This window comes from Kryptolebias marmoratus, linkage group LG8 (assembly GCF_001649575.2).
Source record: "Kryptolebias marmoratus isolate JLee-2015 linkage group LG8, ASM164957v2, whole genome shotgun sequence".
NCBI classification, from domain to species: Eukaryota; Metazoa; Chordata; class Actinopteri; order Cyprinodontiformes; family Rivulidae; genus Kryptolebias; species Kryptolebias marmoratus.
In genome coordinates, this window is record NC_051437.1 from 13,516,762 (window position 1) to 13,536,367 (window position 19,606).

A 19,606-nucleotide genomic window follows, 5' to 3' on the forward strand; every position below is an offset into this window, starting at 1 on the left:
TTTTAAATATTAATAGTTCTCGTAAGCAAATAAAAGTAATTGACTGCTTAAGTGAGCGGAACCAATGTTACACGGCGGTACAATTTCTTAGCGGAAGTACATGCGTGTCGGACCGTGTTGCCCAAAGAATATTTGTTCCCCGCTGAACAACATTAGAAATGTGGGGAACGAATGCTTCTGTGGGGCAGACGAGTTGCTGTAGAGATGCTTTCATGGTGTGCTGGAGGACGCGTGTTTTAGCGGCAGACGTGCTGTATTAGTCACTGACTGAAGCGATAATTTGTTTTCTGACAAAATGTTTGCCAAACCGTTTCGTGTAAAATCCAACACCGCAATCAAAGGATCCGACAGGTGAGTCAGTCCTGCTGACGGACGAATCCTGACAGTTGTTTTCCGTCTGTCTGTGCTGAATCATCGGACATAATATTCAGATAGCAGCAGGAGATCAGTAATCTGTCATCCTCCCGGAAATGATAAGACCATCTTGTGTTAATCGTTTGAATTGGGTTTTCGTTTTGCATGTTTACTGTAACTTCTAGTCATCATTTAAGTATAATTTGATGATTAAAAAACCGCTAGCTAGAAACCAAAAGGCACAACAATTTTTCCAGCCAAAAGGAAAGAGCAGAGAGGTAAATAAAATCTGTGTTTTTGTCTTCAGGAGGAAGCTCAAAGCTGATCTTTTAGCAGCATTTCCTTCGCTGTCTGCTGATGAGCTGTCTGAGCTCATCCCCAATAAAGAGGAGTGCAACGTGGTGAAGATTTATGCACACAAGGGAGAAGCTGTGACACTTTATGTTCTTCACAAAAACCCCCTCTTCTTTGAGCTGGAGAAACGGCTTTATCCAACAGGTAACAGATCAGCAGTAATAAAAATACAACTAACTGGTAGATTTGCTGAGAATTTGTTGTTTTTGTCGCTTGTTTTCAGTGTACGTGCTTTGGCATCGCCCTACTCTCCTACCTGTGTTAAGAACATGGGCTCCTGTGCTTCAGAAGCTGATTGGAGGGGCGGGTGAGTTTCTCTTAAAGATGCAATGATTTCTCTGTGTGTTCGCGTAAAGGGCAAATGTGAAATGAAAATGTGTTTCTTTTTCCAAAGATCTCATGCTGCCGGGTGTGGTGGTGCCGTCCTGCGGTCTGCCCGACGTGAAGCAGGGGGCCTGCTGTGCCGTTACGATTGTTAATAATAGGTATGTTTGAAAAAAATAATAAAATTCTCAATGCCTTTTGTCCACGTTCCTGAAAAATGTATCATCGTTGCTCTCCTGGATGACTGCAGGGCTCCGGTTGCTGTTGGCAAAGCTGCAGTGTCCAGTTCAGAGATGCAGAGCTCGGGTATGAAAGGGAGAGGAGTGTGTGTTCTCCACACGTACAAGGATTACCTCTGGTTAGTGGCTTTGAACTTGTACATTGTCTCAAAGATAATGTCTGAAAATTGTTATTTGTACTACCTGTGTGCGTCTTGTTATGCACGACAACGTCATATCCTCCTAACACTCATAGTTTATTTCTGCGGAGTAACATTAAAACCCCAGTTTGAGAAGCAGAGATGAATGAATTTGGTTTTGTTTATGAAGTTTTTTTTTTTCTGGAAGTGTGATTTTTAAAAACAATATGTCAAATCCTATTGGAAACGCTGCTGCTTGTGACCACCTAAACCGGTGGTCCCTAAACATTTCAGCTTTTGACACATAATACCCCAGAAGAAGAGGCTCATGAACCCAACTATTCCTGGGTAAAGAGTACAAATGCTGCTAAGTCAGTTAAACAATGACATAACGACAACACTAGCAGTCTCAACAATCTTTCTACTAATTTAGTCCAGTAATCTTCTTCATTTTCTTTCGGTTCCTCTCTTCAGAAGTCACTGCCTCCTCTGCTAATTTTGTTCATTAATGACTACTGGTTTTAAGTCTTGTCAGTTATTTCAAATTGTATGCTTTTAGCCACTTGATTTATGGCCCCAACTTTGGGAACTACTGGTCTAAACAGTCAGATCTGAAGATGTATTCAGTGTGTCCCAAGTGTCCTTACTTCTGTATTTAGCACTTTCCACTTCTAATCCAATGTTAGCCTTTTTTAGAATAAATCATAACGGGAGTTGTGGCTGCTGAAGTGGGTACAAAGCTACATGAGGAGGGTAACAAAATAATGTGCACAGCAAATAATGCTTAGGTCGTGATTTTAAAAAAACTGGCTGCTCAAAACGCTGGTCAATTTGTTGCGAACAGTGAGACTGCAGTGGAAATGTTTCTTTCTTTTTTCGCAGTTTTGAGTTTTCAACTTGTCTCCCAGCAGTCACAGCCCACTGAGATACTTCCTTTAGTCAGGACACATTATGTACACCCCACTGAGGGGGAGACATCCGTGCAGCATGATGATCACCCCCATTTTGGTTTCTTTTGACCAGAGTACTTATTTCAGGTTCCTTGTCAATAAAACCGAAGTTTTATAGAAGCTTAATATGGTTTAATGCTCTGATACTTTAGTCTCTGCTGTGGAAGTTTATGACTTTGTCTTTTTTTTTGTTGTTGTTACCTCTTCAATTACTGCCCTCTATTCCTGGTCTGTGGGTTTTTTAGTTTCCTAGCAGGTTGATTGTGCCATTATATTTCTTCTTTTTTTGTAATTATAGATTTAATGGGACTCAGAGCGACAAACAGAGTTTTTAAATTTGTAAAACTTAACCATAATCCACTTCCTCGCAGTCTTTGTTTCTGGTGTGCTCTTTTTTGACACTGATTTTTGTGGATATACTAACTATATTTATTTGGCAAAAACTATTATGTACATTTTTTTTTTAATGAATTACAAATTGCATGAAAATACAATATAATTCAGGGCCTTGCATTTGTTGAAGGAATGCCTGCTCCCTTTCATGCCAGACTTTTAAACTAAAATCATCTTTTGATGAAGAGAGACTGAATACTTCTTTGGTCAAACCAGCAACCTTTTCTGGTGTGAATACATTCAACTACAGTAAAATAACCCAATCCATCTTATGTCTTTTTAGGGCGTTTGGAGATAAGTCAGTTCCCCCTTCCTTACCGGACGAAGAGACTGAAGCAGACGAGATGGACGAAGAGAACTGTGAGGTCAGTGAGAACGAACAAGAAGAAGAAGAAGAAGGAGAGTCTGAGAGGAGTTTGGAGGAGCAGCAGAGTTCTGGAGAAACTGTCTCGGATCAGGCATGTCGTGTCGAGGACCTGAGCTTGGCTGAGCAGGAAGGAGACAAAGAGGAAAGTAGCAACAACCACGAGGATGACAACCAGGACGAACGGAAAACCCCACAAGGTGCAGAAAACACACCATCCCAGGTTCAGATCAGATCCAGTCACACTTAGATGGTGGCATTTCACCTTTTTAAAGATGGGTTTCGTGTCATGGAGCTTCAGCTGGAGATGGTTAATGTGCTGAAATTACAACATGTAAAGAGGAATGCATGTCATGTTCTGGTCTTTACAGAGGAAATGGACGCCCTGCTGCTGCAGTGCTTTCTGCACGCTCTGAAGAGCAAAGTGAAGAAGTTCGAGCTCCCTCTGCTGACGAGCACATTTCTCCGCAACCACATGTTCTCCTGCTGGTAGGCTTCACTTCAGCTTCCCCATCTTGTTGACACGGAATTAAAACTGTTACTAAAACTATCTTTTGTGTGTTTTAGCCCAAGTGGAAAGCAACTTGATATCAAAAGGTCCAGCTATAAAAAGGTACGCCAGTTTTCCAAAATGAAACATTTATACAGATAAAAGCGCGGCGTTCCTTGAAGGAATGCATATCACCCGCCGCTTTTCAAGCTAGTTTTAGACTAAGTTCATCTTATGATAAGAAATGACAGCGTTACAGTCTTACATCAAAGTATGTACTGGGGATGACTCTCAGCTTAAATAATATTTTTTCAAGCAGTTATAGCCATTTTTCTGTTGGCTAATGTCAATTAGCTGTGGCAGCCATCTTGTTGGATCGACTCCAAGAGTTAATCTATTGTAGAGGTACATCCTTTGATTATTTTCTGAAAGTTTTATTAAAATCCATTCTGTGGTTTATGAGATTTTTTGCTAACAGACAGAGTTCACTCTAATAGTTAATGCCTAAGTATTAACGCAGATCTTGTGCAATCAATTAGCACTCAGAGTATAAGTTGGGGATCAGTCTCAGCTACAACCACACCAAATCTTAGCTCAGTTTTGGTAAAACTGACTGAGTTAGAGCCATTTATGTAGAGTATTTAATGATGTTGGATGCACTCATGTAACCTTTTAAGAATGTGTTTATCCGTTTTGAAGTGCTCGCTTAGAGAACCAGTTTGTTTCTCAGCACAGGGCTGGTTGAAAGGCAGGTTGTTGTGTCCACTGGAATGCAAAGTTTCCCTGCTGCCAGCTGCTCGGTCTCAAACGGGGAGTCCCGGCACGCAGTAAACAGATAGACAAACATTCTGTTATTTCGAGTACTCAGAATCTGTTAAAGAATGTGTTTGCTCCCTCGCCGACAAGTTGATAAACTCACTCTTAAGAAGATTCTCCGTTTGAGCCTGGATGTTTGTTTTTTTACAACAACAGCAGCCATCTTGAATCAGGCAGACCCCAGAAGTAAATCAGTTGTTGATGTGAACACAACGAATGCTTTCTGAAAGTTTCATTAAAATCAGTTCAGTGATGCGGTATAGGTAAACAAACACAAAAACGTTCTCCCTTTGCCTTTGGCCACAGACAATAAATTATACGTTATACAAGATATTTTTACAGTTTTGTTAAACATGTATACAATTTAATATTTCTGTTGTTTTTTTTCTTCCCCCTCGACAGTTGTCCAGGTTTCTACAGGTTATGCAGCAGCAGCACAATCTTGTGACTGTGAAGGAACTCACCAAGGGTGTGGAGAGCATAGTGGAGGTGGACTGGAAAAACCCACAGTGAGGCAAACACTAACTTTTTTTTACGATTTTAATCTTTCATAGTCCCCACATTTATCTTTTTTTTTAATCACTTCAAACTTTTGTAGACTGCGTTCCTTCAGCGCTCCAGAGGAGACCGGTGCTGAGTCAACGCTGCTGCAGGATGGAGGAGACGAGGAGGTTTCATACCATCCTCCGGAGATCACAACGCTGTACTCGGTTTCTGCTCGAGTGGAGCCACTGTTTGTAGACGCCAACAAAAGGTGTGTGTGTGTGTGTGTGTCTGCACTTCAGCGTGTTCTCATCCTGCCTCTACGTGTAGCCACAGGTTTGCGTAGTCCAGAAACCAGTTAGGCCAAGCAGCAAGAGTCGGCACTTGTGTTTGTTTAAGAGGTGGAGGATACTCCGGCGCCTCGGCAGGGAAGTGTTTGGAGTTTGTTTAAACCGACCTTTGACCTCTCGTGCTCCGAGAAGGGATGAGTCAGTATTCTCATGGTAAGAGTCAGATAAATGTTAGGCTCTCAAAGCGCTCCTTTGTTTTGCTTTTGTTTTAGTACTCCACAATAATCTTTGCAATGCCCCTTTTTACAGGAAATACCAAGCCTTACGGAACCACAAAGAGTGCTTTAATGACGCCATTATTGTTGAAGAATATACTTATTATTTGGCAAATTAAATTAGTACATTTACTTGATTTTATGAGAAGTTTAAAACATTGAATGTTTATGATTTTGGCTGGTTTGTTTGTACTTTTTCATCCAGTCTTCAGTATTTATCGCCCGCTGCTGAAAGCCGTTAGGTGGGCAGTGATGTTTTTGCACGTGTGCGTCTTTTAGCAAAATATCTCACGAACCACTGGACACAAATATCAATGAAATTTATCCAGAAGGTAATCACTGGATATACCTCCACAAGTGATTAACCTTTGGAGTCAAACTGATTCACAATGGCTGCCGCAGCCAACTAACCTTAACACAAACATGGCTACAAATCAGTTAGTTTTACAGACACTGATGTAAAAGTCAGTGTGATAGAAGGTGAGACTGATCCTCAACACATATTCTGAGCGCTCAGGGTTTGCACAAGATCTTTGTTTTAACGATTTGAGCTCAATGTATGTAAATACCACTGGATGGATTTTAGTGAAAGACAGATGTGCATCTATAAAAAAAAAACTTTGGGATTCCAATCCAATGCAAGATGGCCGCCACAGCTAATCAGCATTAACCAAAACTGAATACCTACAGCTCAGTCAGATTCTTCAGCCTCATCTAACATGAGATATTGGACTTTAAAGTTTCAGTTTGGCCTAAAGTGTCCTGTGTTTTTTGGTCCAAGGAAGGTTTTTAAGGAGCTAAAATCATCTTTATTCAACCTCTTATGTCAAAATTTTACATGTGGTCTAAATTCCTGCAAAGATTAGGTTGACTATATTAAAATCCATCTCTTCTGCAAGGCTCACACCACAGGGAACGTGCTTCAATCATCGCATCTGTAAGACATTTCCAGTCGAATCTAAAAACATTCGTCTTCTCAAAAAGGGCAGCTTTTCGTTTAGACATATTTACAAACTTACCAAAAGGTGTTTATTCGCTGCTTAAATTCACAAGGGTTTTTAGACAGATTTTTTTTTTTACATTTTCACCTTAATTCAAACACCGTTTCCTTCGGCTTCTCTTCAGGAAAGGAGCAACAATGAATGCTGCTGAAGTCAGAAGTATAATCACCGAATATGTGAAGAAGAACGAACTGGTGGATGAAAATAACAAGAAGTAAGTGGAGAAACGGCCTCTTGTCCGATTGGTTCTCGAACGCAACATTTAAAAACTGCAGGTAATAATAAACTGTTGCAACTAAAGTCATGCTTCAGCTGTCTGTTTAAAATAGTTCTATATAATTTTTTTTTTTTCCTCAATGAATTGCCATTTTACCAGGAGATTTTTCTCAGCCCTGTCAGCTGACTCATGTGGAGGATGAGCACAGGAAGCAGCCGAAGGTTTCTTAGAACCGAGGGCAGGAATAGAACCGCTGCCCTGAATGCTGTTAAACGAGTCCAGCTCTGACCACGAGCCGTGTAATGTGATTCCAGGCAGCTAAAGCGGTTAAATGTGACTCGGACACAGGAGGGCCAATGTGTCCTTTCATGTCGTGAAAGCAAATGTGCGTTCTTGGGATGAAAGGCGGTTATTATTAGAGATGAGAGACTTTATATTAAATCTATTAAGGAGCTGACATTGCTTAATAAGGCAGTGTGCGTCTTGTTTCGTTCAGGTCATCTAACCAAGTGTGTTTTGTTTTTTTTTTTTTTTCTTTCACCAGTTTTGTGATCATAAATCCCAGTTTGTGTGACTGCTTACTGGAGAAATCAGAATATCAGGAGGTGGAGGCTCTCAAATGGGATGACCTTTTTAGCAGGTAATAAACCAATTGACTGTCTGACAGACTGGACAGGTACAAAAAATACATTTTTAACGTTTAAGTCAACATTATCCCACACATAGCTGCATAATTCACATCTTTTCTGAGGTTTGGTTCGACACCATTATCAGCTCTGTGTTGATCTTACGTGGAGCGGTAAATCCGAAAACTAAACGGTGAGTGTCGCAGTGGTTAAAGGGTCGCTGTCTTTTTGTCGAGCTGCACCAGAACTGTCTCGATGTGTTTTTTGTTTTTTTTTACCATCACGTGTGAAGCGTGTGACGGTTTTACTGTTTTTTCACCAATTAGAGGCGAAGCTGTAACTCAACGCACGCTGCCAAAACCCGCGGCGGAAATTTATTGCAACATTTCGGTAACGAGAGGCAAATGTTTGCCTGATGAAAGTCAACTTTTTTTTAAATTTTATTTTATGTGTCAACATCTTTAATTTAGAGGCAGAAACAAATAATTTTAAAAGCCAGCAGGACAGGAGCTACAAGCAGGGCTGTGGCTCATGGAGACGGTAAAACAGACAAGTGGACAAGCTTCATTTGTTTAAAGATCCTCGGATGTGGACGAGTTTGCCGACAACAATGAAACTGATATATGATGTTTTTAACTCTTGGATGAAACAGTGGCTCCAAATAAACCCAAATGTGTAAACACTGAGCTCTACCAGCTTGTCCATCTGAAACCAGACAACGTTTTTCTTCCTCTTTCATGCATCCTCACTTTTCTCCCTATTCTGTTGGAATTAACTGTGTGTGTGGTCATTTTTATCTCCTATATCTCAGCCAATTTTACACATATTGAGCTAAAACTGTGGTCCTTGAAATAAACAAATATTTGACATGTGTGCAAGTAAATGAAAGAAGTATAAATTCCAGTTTTCTGTGATTATTAAGCTTTACATCAGGGGTCTCCAATCCTGGTCCTTGAGGGCCACCATCCTGCATGTTTTCCTTGTTTCCCTGCTCCAACACACCTGATTCAGTGGTTAAATGATCTCCTCTTGTTCTGCAGAAGCCTGTTAATCACCCATTGATTCACATCAGGTGTGTTGAAGCAGAGAAACAAGGAAAACATGCAGGATAGTGGCCCTCGAGGACCAGGATTGGAGACCACATTGCACTCGAGACAGTATTATTTGTAAATCTCGTCATCTTGTTCTCCACAGGACACTGGGGAAAATGCAGGAGTGTTATCAAGTCATTTTCCCTGGACAAGCAGCGATCATAAAGAAGGGCCACATCGAGCCAATAGACATCGCTGTGGCTTCTCGGGGCTCTAATAAGAAGGTGACGGCTTTTACGATGAGTTTTACAAGCTATGCGCTGTAGGTCGGGGTTTGGATTTTTTATCCAGATTTATTGAGTTTTCTAAAGAAAGTGTCTCCAGACCGATGTGGTTCCAAGGATGGCAGCGTGACACGAAATTAGGAAACTTTTATAGCAAAGTTTTTGATTTTTCAAACACTATTTCGAGCCATTACGTTGATAAATTCTAATCTTGGAGCAGAAATGTAGGCGCCTGTCAAGATTAACTGAGGCTAACCTTCGAGATTCCTTCAACTTTCCGCTTACATCAGGTCACATTCAGTTTGTCTTTCATGTCGAAGTTCTTGTCAAGCTGACATCTGGACAGAGAACAAACTTCAGCCGTGGCAGTTTTCATCTGAATTAGTCATATATTTGTCCAACTTGAGAGCCCCCTTAGAGCAGTATAAAAGATGAGGCACATGAATAACACATGTTTGAACCATCACTAAGACACAGTTATGTGCAAAAGTTTTACTCTCTGTTATGATAACAGGGAAACGAGGGAAGATGTAAGGCATAAAACCTGGGCATACAGATCTGTCCGAGTCTCATTTGTATGAATGTAATAGATTTGATATTTCAAATGATTTTCAGGTGTATCTTTGGGGTTGTTTGCTGTTAAATGTCCTCTGAGCTCACAGCCCACGTTGCACCTGTTGTGTGGCGGTGGTTCATTTGTCTGACTGGAGCTGCTTCCTCCCTGTAGGTGACGCTCATAAAGAATTTGGAAGCGTACGGTTTGGATCCTGCTGCTGTTGCCGCTGCTCTGCAGCACCGAGTCCAGGCCAGCACGGTCCTCCATCCGGTCCCTGGGACCAAGGACAAAGTCCTGGTCCAGATCCAAGGCAACCAGATCCATCAGACTGGAAGTCTGCTGCTCAGTGAGAACTTTGGAATATTAGTGTTTATACCTTAGAATAATGATTTCAATTGTTCAATTTCAATTGTCCCTTGAAGTTATTTTTCTTTTTTTCTTTTAATTTCAGATCATTATCAAATTCCTCGCAAATACATCCAAGGACTTGACAAAGCTCCCAAAAGTGGCAAGAAGAAGTAGCATTTCAGTCCACCGCTCCAGCTTTGTGACGTCTCCAGACCTGTTTCATTGTGTGGAAAAACAACAAATTGTTAACGACACATTCAATAAAGCTGGTTCAGTGTTATATTCTGAAGGTTGGTGAAACAGTCCTGCACAGTTTGTTGTTTATTTGATCAAATCAGAGATTAACTAAGTCCGAGGACAGTCAGTCGAAATGACAGAGCCAACGCCGGTCCCTTTTTATCTTATTTTTTTATTGTACTATAAAACACATGCGTGCAACCAATGAAAATAAATTAATAAAGGAAATAATGGAGAAACAAAACAAAGAGCTAGGGTTTATGTTACCCTTTAACTGAAGAGTGTAGTTACTTATTACGCATCATTTTAAGAGCTTTACATACAAAATAAAGTCCCTGTGAAAAACACAGAAGTTTGGCTTGATTTTGAAGTATTTGGTTTCGTGGAAGAAAAGTTTTTCCAGGATGAGGATAGAGTTTATTAGAAAGTAGTTGTTGTCTTTGGTAGAGGACATTTTTGACATTTTAAGAGAGGGAACTTTTGACAATAACCGGTCAAAGATATCAGACCACAATGCAGTGAAAACAGGAAACAGTTAGTTGTTTCAACTGCATCACAAAAGAGACAGCTGTTTGGGTTTTTTTCAATACCAAATCATTGTTGAACAAAGTCACCAGAAGGATAAACTCCATTTAAAGTGGATTTCTTTGGCTCTTGGATCTTATTGGACAGCTTGGAGTCCTTAAAAGAACAATATTCGGTCCACAGTTGTGGTAAACGGGGAACAAAGGGTGAATGAGCCAGACCACCTGCAGTCAAGCGTAAGACAGATTTAGGAATAGCGTTAATAGTAAATTTAAATGGTTTTTGAGTTGTTTTTAAATTACACTGACAACACAGACAAAATTCTGGGAATAAGAAACCACAGGTTATTAAAGTTAAGACATGATTTTAGCCAATTTATTTTAAGAGTTTCATTCATGAAACCAAAGTCTGTACTCTGTAGTCCTCCGTTTTTATAATATCTAATCATATTTGTTTTCTTGATGTAGTGATTTTTTTTTAATAGCCTTGTTTGGGATACCTAAGGAGTAGACTGGATGAATATGTCTAGATATCAATTCAAACAAACTAATGTCCCTTAACAACTACAAATTCAGTCTGGATTGGCATTTATCAATAACCTTCCATACATTCTGTTTCTCACTCTCATCTGGATTTTTTCAAGCACATCTGCTGCTCTGCCAAGATATTTCTTGGTCCTCAATATTGGTTCAAATGATTTAAAAATAAGGATTGTCTCATACTGAGATTAAAGTTATTAACATTAATGTGTTTGACTCCTCTGTAGCTCTACATAGCAGTGAAGAAAATCTGTGTCCATTTTATCCCTCAAGTTGGTGTTTTTTATTATTATTGTTATTATGAACGAGAGCAAAAATTGCCAAATTAGCTTTTTTTTTTATCCATCTCAGGAAGTCCTGTTTTGGTTATGTTGTGTTGTGAGGGTAGGATGTACTGTGGCTCCAACAGCTCCAATTGGCAACAAAAACCTGTTTTCTTCACCACGGTTTGATCATCCAGAGAGAAATTCAGTAACCTGCTCTGTAATTCTTTTAGCCTTTTCAAATATAAACAACCTTAACAAAACAAGATTTCTTCTCACCTCTTTTGGAAAACCTCCAGCTGATCCATGGTATTGGATTTTTCTGAACGTAAGTAAGTTAATATCGCATATCAACCCAAAGAAATAACAGAGTCAAAAAAAAAAAAGTTTTCTTCTTTGTTTTGTTTTTGTCATCCTGAAATGTCTCACACGGGCGGACTGAAGTCAGCAACATGAAGCAGGAGATCAGAGTGTGCAAGAAGATCATTTGTATTTTCATAAATTTTGTGTCTCTGACCAGGATTTCTGCTTCTCCACAAGATTCCCCTCCAAAGAGATTCTTTCAGCCTTCTGGTAGGCTGTTCAACCATCTGAATCCTTGCTGGTGTACTGGTCAGAAGCACAGGAGAAGGGGAAAAAGTATCTGAGCCCACTTCTCACAGTCGAGTCTGCAGGTTACAGCTTATTGATGAGGTATGCTAAAGTGTAAAATGGTGAGCAATCACACCATTGCCTGTATGTGTCTGTCTGTCTGGTTAGTAAACCATCTCATCAACCAGTGGCTGAATTTTAATTAAACCCCAAGAAAGTAATCATTGGCCGTACATCTACAGCTGGTTAACTTTTAACATCAATCAAATTTAGTAATAAAAGTTATTTATTTATATACGGGTAAAACATCTGCTTCAATTACAGAAATAAGCCCACATACAGTAAATATTATGTTTCAAAATTCTTTGTCTTGTACCTAATTTTCCTTTGTCTTATACTCTACATATGCTTTGTAATGTCACGGTTTCTTTTTATTGTTTTCAGTCATAAAGATGCATAAAATCGTTAAAATCAGCCATCAGTGTCTATTGATAACTACATTTATATACAAATGTAATTTTTTTAATATAGTTTTTACTTTGTTTGAAAAAGATAATGGATGTCAGGCGAGGCCCTTCCTGTGTGTTTGCCCAGAGCCTGGAAACAAGCTGCAGGAAATTAAATCATGATTTCAGAATCCAGCTCAAACACTGGAGACACGTGTCGGGATGATTAAGAGGATGAGCCATGTCCTTTTTCCTCGAGAGAGAGAGGGGGGCAGAATGAATGAAGCGCCATAATAAAGTCATTTTATGGACTGTTAGATCAACTAAAGTTTGTGTATCTGTTCAGGGAAAACAGCCATAATTCTGCTCTGATCGCCACGATGCCTGTAAAATGCACCTGTGCGAACGTCTTTAAAATGTGTTTCATTGGGTTTGTTGAGTAAAGGCACAGAGGACACGGTTACACTCTGTAGATTTTCTTACAGAAATAAGTCAGCTGTCTAACCCAAGCTAAGAACTCCTGGCGAAACCTGGACTGGGTGCACACGTACAGGTACATGTTGGCGGCAGCGTTGCTCAGGCACAGCATGGTGCCGATGTCGGCTGCTACGTTTATCGTGCGGTCATAGTCGTCACGATCTAAAGTGTACATGTCTGTGGTGCGGAGGATGATCTGGGTTATGGCGCGGGTGACCGACAGCAGCACGAAACTCATGGATACGGTCACCAGAAGGACCACAGATTTTCTACTCCTGGAGCGAAGAAGAGGCTTGACTTTGTGAACCCTGGAAGTCACACTTGCAGCAGCTTGAACCCTGCTGCTGAGAGAAATGAGGCGCAGGGTCAGGCCGTTCAGAGTGACGATGACGAGAAAGGGGAAGACGTAGGCTTGCAGTGTTTGAAACCAAACCAGGGTGTGGACAAACTGGATCTGAAGCTCTGGTTTGTACACGCACGAGGTCAGGTTGTCCTCTCGGATCGAGGCGTTAGACCAATAGTAAGGAGTGGCAGAGAGATGGCTGAAGACGAACGTGATTAAAATCGTCCAAATGGCACATCTCGGAGTGCAGAGCTTAGCTTTGATTTTCCACGTGTGGATGCTGATGAAACGCTCCGCTGTGAACAGAACCACCAGCCACGTCGAGGCGTTGTAGGCTCCGTAGTTAAAGACGTCTCTTAGGTTGCACCACGGCTCATGACTCCAATACGGCTCCTGCTGGTGGTACTTCAAAGAAAGTTCGAGAACCACTATGAAGGTCAGGACAAGGTTGTCAGCCACAGAGATCGCCATCAAATAGAAGGCGCTGGACATGGAGAGCATGCAGTTCCTCCTCCAGATGATCAGAAAGGTGATTGTGTTGGCTGAAGGCAAAACATAGATAAGTAGAGCCATCTTGTGTCTCGAAAAGCTAATACGATTGCAGTTATTCCTGTTTCTAAACGACAAGCGACCGATCAGACGTTTAATCACCCAGCAACTCCAACTCTTACTCGCACTGTACTCACATGGGATTCCCACGGCTGCTAGGGCAGGATAAAAGACTTGTTGCAGAGTCACCATCCAGTGTATCCTATGAGAGTTCATGTCCTCCCAGATCACAGATGGCGCGTCGAACTGTAGCACAACAAGAAGCGTGGAGGCTCGATGTCAACATGCTCCCCGGGCACCATATGGTCCCTCCCACCTCATCATCTCTGTATACAGTTCAGGACAGCGTGTTAACAGCCTCATTATTCTGACTCTGTGATGATCAAAGGGCGTTTATGACGCTATTATGACAAAAGGAGAAGAAGGGGGGGGAAAAAAAAGAAAATCTGAACACTCTGCTTTGTCATGAACATTTTAGAACCTCGATAAAAGACAGCGAGCTTCGAGTTGGTCAGAAATTATGACTCTGTCAAGCCAGGTGTGAATCATAAAAAACAGATTTGTAGACAGATCGCCGCTGACTAAAATTAAAGGCCTACCATTTTTTTATAGGAATGCATACCCCCCTCCGCCTTTCACACCAGAGTTGTAAACTGAATTCTATGTATGCTAAGAAGGAACAAAGTTATAGCAGTTTTGGTTAAAAAAAAAACTTGTAAATGGTGTTATGCACAATCTCATACTGTCAGGATTCAGTTCTACTGTGTGTTTCTTTTTGTGTTTAGGGTTTGATTCTGGTTTCTTTTGGTTTGGGTTTATTGTTGTCTTCACATTTTGTGTTGTTCTCTGTGCCTCTGTCATCATTCACTTCTCCTCAGTCTCTCTTGTCTCCCTGCCACGCCCATCTACACCTGCCCCAAGCTTTGTAATCATCTCACCTGTGTCCACTTCCCCTAATTACATCCTGTCTTTAAAACCCGGTCATCACTGGTCCGTTGTCGCTTCATGCGCTGTCTGGTTGTCCCTCTCGTCTTGTGTCTCAGGTTTGCTTGTGTGTCGTTCCTGGATTCTGTTAAGTTTAGTTTTGCTGCCACGTCAGCCTTTGTTTTGTGTTTATTGTAAATTAATTGGTTTCTTTTCCTTTTTGCAAATGAGTCTGCGCTCTGGGTTTGCCTCCTTCTCCACCCATCATGACACGTACAAGATGTGAAAGCCCTGGAAATATGTGTTGGGGATCATGCACAACCAATTCTAACTCAGTATTTGTAAAAGTGGCTGAGTTATCGCCACTTTTGTTTTTTAAAAATCGGTTGGTTGTGGTGGCCAACTTGAATTGGATTGATTCCAAGAGATAATCAATTGTAGATGTAGAACCAATAAATGCTTTCTGAGAGTTTCATTAAAATCTTTTCAGTAATACATGAGATATTTTGCTAACAGACACAGTTGATGCCAGCAGTTTATGGCAAAGTTTTAAAACCAGATCTCGATTTTAGCGCAGTCTCTGTAAAATTAGCTGAGTTGTAGCTGTTTCACCTTGGATGGTAAATTCTGGATGATGCTCCAAAGAAATTCTAACCACTTCGTTGACTACTAGATTTATAATCTTTTGCAAATGTGGCTTTCTAAAATGTTTAAAGTTCCTCTCAGTTGCAAGCTTGTGAAAAGTAACATGCGAGCACGTCGTAGCAAGCTCGCTGTCACGATTTAACATTTAAACATTCATGTTTTAGCAGAGTTCTGAATGAGTGAACAGTCTATACCAAGATACTATTTACAGTGACGGCGTAGCTGATTTACCACCGAAGAATCCAAAAAAGCGTTTGCCTCTTCTTCCGCCCATGATCCTCATAAATGGGGGGAAAAAACAACATTAAAACACTGAACTTTTCCTTCTGTTTTGTTGACACTAATCTGACCTGTAACAGAAAGGAGTCTTTTCCCTGATCTCGCTCGCAGCAGTCGAACTGTCCTGAACATCCTCTCCAGGGTCTCTTATAATTTTTTTTGTTTGTTTTTGAAGCAGGACAACAGGACATGAGGAGGAAGTGATTTTATTGACACCAAAGACTGACAGTTTTAAACGTGTTGGCAGATGAATCCTCTGAGGCTTTGTGGAACAAAAAAATTTAAGTTTCATTCGACACATTTTTCTGTGACTTTAGGCACAGATGACACGTCCCCATCTGTATGTAATGCACATTTAATGACGAGAACCAGCCAAAGCAAGAAAATCTGGACTGGAAGAGCTTTTTATGTAGTTTATCTGATGGTGTTGAATGTTTTCTTTACACCCTTTCCAGCATTTTCTTCTATAAGGGATCACTAACAAAAGCTTCATTTATTTTTATTTTTTTCCCAGTTGTTGAGTATTTTCCGTGCCTGTGTTGGTCCAAACTGTCTCTTCAGTCTCTCATCCAATTTGGCCCGAGCTCTGCACTGTGTTGTTCTACACATAATGATAAATATGACATATTCTGAGTCCTATATGTCATCATAAAAAGCCATCAAGTAGATGTTTGACTGTATGGTTTTGATTAGCTCTCCAAAGACAAGTGATAGTTTATCCAGATCAGTTGGATTTTCATCTGCTCACTTGTTTCAAAGAGCCTTGTTGTTAACCTTTCACACAATATTACTGATGTAATTTTTATTAGATAAGTAGATTTACAGACGGTTATCTCACCGTCACGGTTGGGTGCACAGCACAGTAAAATCCTGTATGAGAAGAAACTGTTCGGACTCACGTGGAAGTCCGATTCACAGCATCAGCATGCCTCCTAATGTGATTTCTTACAGCCCGCCTTCAAAGCCTTGCTCACAAATACATCTTAGACTAGCTGTCCCTTGATCACTGAGAGCTGCAGTCGGTGATAACTGATAACTATTTTTAGGTCACAGTTTAAGACAAAAGAGAAAACGCTAAGATCCATTTCAAATCCCTTTTTATAAAACTCTTCCTTGTAAAAAAAAAAAAAAAAAAAACCATTGCCAGTATCTGCTTTTTCCCACTGCTTTTATCGACAGTATTCAGAAGTGTGTTTCTGTAGTCAGATCTCAGCTTGAGAAGTTGGTTGCATCATGCAGAAGGTAAACACAGCAAAATATATGTGTCCTAAAGCAATGCAAGGCTTTATTAATCCCTTTTTATGCCACGGAGTTTTAAATCGATGTTTAAAAAGTGGTTGTCTTATCACCATGAACTGATCAAATGGGTCACTTTTTGTCAGCTAATGTAAAATGTGCAACCAATTTAAATTATGCACAAGCTGCATTTGTTTGTGTGTGTCAACAGCTAGACCACTATTATAGTACTACATGGATTCATTTGTGCAACTTGACTCTGGACAGATTATGCTTACAAAACAAGAGCATCACCACTGAGTATTAAAGCCCTAGCATTCCTTGAAGGAATGCATATCGCCCGTCAGATTTTTAAAGAAAGATCATCTTAAAAGGATAATTGAAAAAGTTGTAGCCATTTTGGTCAAACCTTGAAAATAACTTTATGCGCGACCTCGTTCCATATCGCAAGATCTCAAAGGCTCTGTTAGCGCTTGGAGTATGTGATGGGGATAACTCTCAGCTACTATCATACCAAACTTTGGTGGGATAGATTGTTTTAACCATCACCCAGTAATAGGCTGTTATGGTGCTGGTGTAGATTCTCAGTCATCCAGGCCATGGAAAATTCAAAAAAGGGTAAAAAACAAAAACAACTGGACTTTTATTGAAGACGTTTCACTTCTCATCCGAGGAGCTTTCTCAGTTCAGACATAGAGAGTGTGGAGTTGAGCTTTTAAAGCTGAGACGTGATGTAAGCTGGATAGCTTGCAAATTGTTCTCACTCTCCTAACAATGGAGGCTCATTGGGGTCCTTGTTTGTCTGACTCACTGATGGGCCACTCTTGTCACATGAAGGAAGGTGCTGTTTGAAGTGAAACTGACTGGGAATCAGGCCTGAAGCTCCATTATATGTTTTTGAAAGCTGGAATCTGAGACCTCCTCCTCTGTTTAATGTTGGTTTCTCCCTTTTGACATGGTTGGGTTCCTTTACTCCCCTCTCAAACCATCTGTCTTCTTGGTTGTCTGTTAAGGTCACTTGAGTCGCTTCAACCTGTGAGTCGTTTGGGTCGTTGTCGCTTGTTGAATGCTTCCTAACGAGGCCAACATGTTTCAAGGTGTGAACGGTTGTGAAACTGCCTGAAGAGAAGGCGGCTGTAGGTGTTCAACAATAAAACCTGCTGTGGTCACCTCCTCCGTTTAATGTTGTTGTTTTTTCATCTTTACGTTGATGGTTTCATTCATCCCTCTTTCAAACCACCTGTCTAAGTTGTGTCCTTTGGCCTCAAGATGTGGATGAACGAGCTGCGTCTTCTGCATTGCATCATCCACTCGTGTTGCTGCTGCTTTCTTTCTCCCGTCTAGAGGCCTGAACGTCCCTCCTGCACTGCTGTGTTTGGGTGTTTTATTCTTGGGGTGAACCAGTTAGAGTTGAAGTGCTCGGAAACAGGAAGACAAACCTTTCGTTTGTGTTCAGGAGAGAAAAAAATGTCTCTCTTCAAGAACTTCAAATTAAAAGTTGACCTGAAAAACAGCTGCTTAAAACAGCTGCTTCAATGAATTTGCACAACCCCTCACTCTTTAAAAGTGATCACCTGGTGGCCCTTTTTGTGGTCATACAGGTGATGATCACTGGCTTAAATAAACCATACTTATCTGTAACAAAACATAATTAGTTCATGAAAATGTGGCACAAAACTGACAGCTTTTAACGAAAGGTTGTTGAACCTCAGAGGTGGATTTCAGAATTAAAAAACATCTTTTGTTTCATGACAAGCTTACCAGCTTGTGCAACCCGTGGTCCACACAGAAATCAGTCGCGTGTTTGTGCTCAGTGCTATTGGCAGTATCTCTTCAGCGGGCTGCTGCGGAGACCCCCCGCTGCTCGCTGCTCTATAAGCAAACCCAGATTGCTGTGAGCAGCCTGGGAAGAAGAAAGTATGTGTGAAATATTAGATGACTGTCCATTCAGTCAGAGACATGAAATCTTCTCCAGATGAGTTTTCTCACTCAGCAGAGAGCAGATCACAGATCTTAGTTTCCATGGCGATGAAGCTTCACGTTTGAAGGTGCTGTTCTCTCTATGCGCTTTACTAACTCAGCCAGACTTTTGTTTTTGCTGTGACGTTCTGTAACGTACTCAGCTGTCATGCTGATTTACCTGTAAGGATTTTCAGAACTTCATTTTTATTACCCTCAGCAAAGGCGAAAAGGACAATAATATTTTTGCCCGTATCTGTTACTGTGTTTGTTTGTCTGTAGCGTTATATGTCTCTGGAGCCATCAGATGGATTTTATCGAAACTCTCAGAAAGTAATCACTGGATGAACACCTACAGCTGATTAACGTTGGAAGTCAACACAATTCAGGATAGCTGCTACTATCCTGAAAGTCCTAAAATAATTGTTTTAATGGCTACAACTCAAACTGTTTTACAAATACTGACCTAAAATGTGGTGTGGTATTGGCTGAGATTCATCCCTATCACATAATTTGAGCTCTCATTGATTGTGTGAGATTTTTGTTTCAAATTAGACATATATCAGTGTGATCTTTATGCTATTTGCTAGTTTTATTGTTATTATTATTATTATTATTATTATTATTATTATTATTATTATTATTATTATTATTATTATTATTATATTTCTGCATCAAAAGCTGTCCTCGGTCCTAAGCAAATTTTGTTGTAACCCCCAGATTTAGGCCTTTATTTTTTTTCATTTGTTATCTATACAGTGATTCAAACTGAGATAGATATATTTTTTATTTGATCCGAATCAAAAGCAACAATATTTGAAATATGACTTTATTTTTCTGTTTGATAACACATTTTTCTTAAGCTGCGTCACCCTTTTGTGCTTCATTGACTTCAGTGACTCAGAGATCCACGTTACTCAACTTCACAACCAAGAGGATGGAGAGAAAAAAACACATTTGAATTATATTACACATTGTTATGCACTTCGAAAGCATCCTATAATCATAGCAGAGAAAAAGACATATTAAACCCATTAATCATTGCGCTTTGTGACATCTCTCGTGTCTCTGCTTCGTCA

General features: G+C 40.4%; 2 protein-coding genes across 2 annotated transcripts in view; both read left to right on the forward strand.

Annotated features, from left to right (window-relative positions):
* Nucleotides 1-94: 94 nt before the first annotated feature.
* eif2d (eukaryotic translation initiation factor 2D) lies at nucleotides 95-10,098 on the forward strand. Its single transcript, XM_017409370.3, has 15 exons — nucleotides 95-351; nucleotides 662-852; nucleotides 932-1,015; nucleotides 1,103-1,193; nucleotides 1,283-1,390; nucleotides 3,017-3,297; nucleotides 3,469-3,586; nucleotides 3,665-3,710; nucleotides 4,806-4,912; nucleotides 5,002-5,157; nucleotides 6,577-6,666; nucleotides 7,214-7,309; nucleotides 8,490-8,610; nucleotides 9,338-9,512; nucleotides 9,618-10,098. Exons 1-15 carry the CDS (start codon nucleotides 296-298, stop codon nucleotides 9,686-9,688), a joined length of 1,791 nt encoding a protein of 596 aa, XP_017264859.1. The 5' UTR covers nucleotides 95-295; the 3' UTR covers nucleotides 9,689-10,098.
* The window catches only part of slc12a5b (solute carrier family 12 member 5b), a 48,138-nt gene continuing 38,218 nt past the window's right edge, over nucleotides 9,687-19,606 (forward strand). Inside the window, exons 1-2 of the mRNA XM_025004447.2 lie at nucleotides 9,687-9,804; nucleotides 11,619-11,771. The gene's annotated coding sequence lies outside the window, so the exon portion shown is untranslated. The remainder of the gene's footprint in view (nucleotides 9,805-11,618; nucleotides 11,772-19,606) is intronic.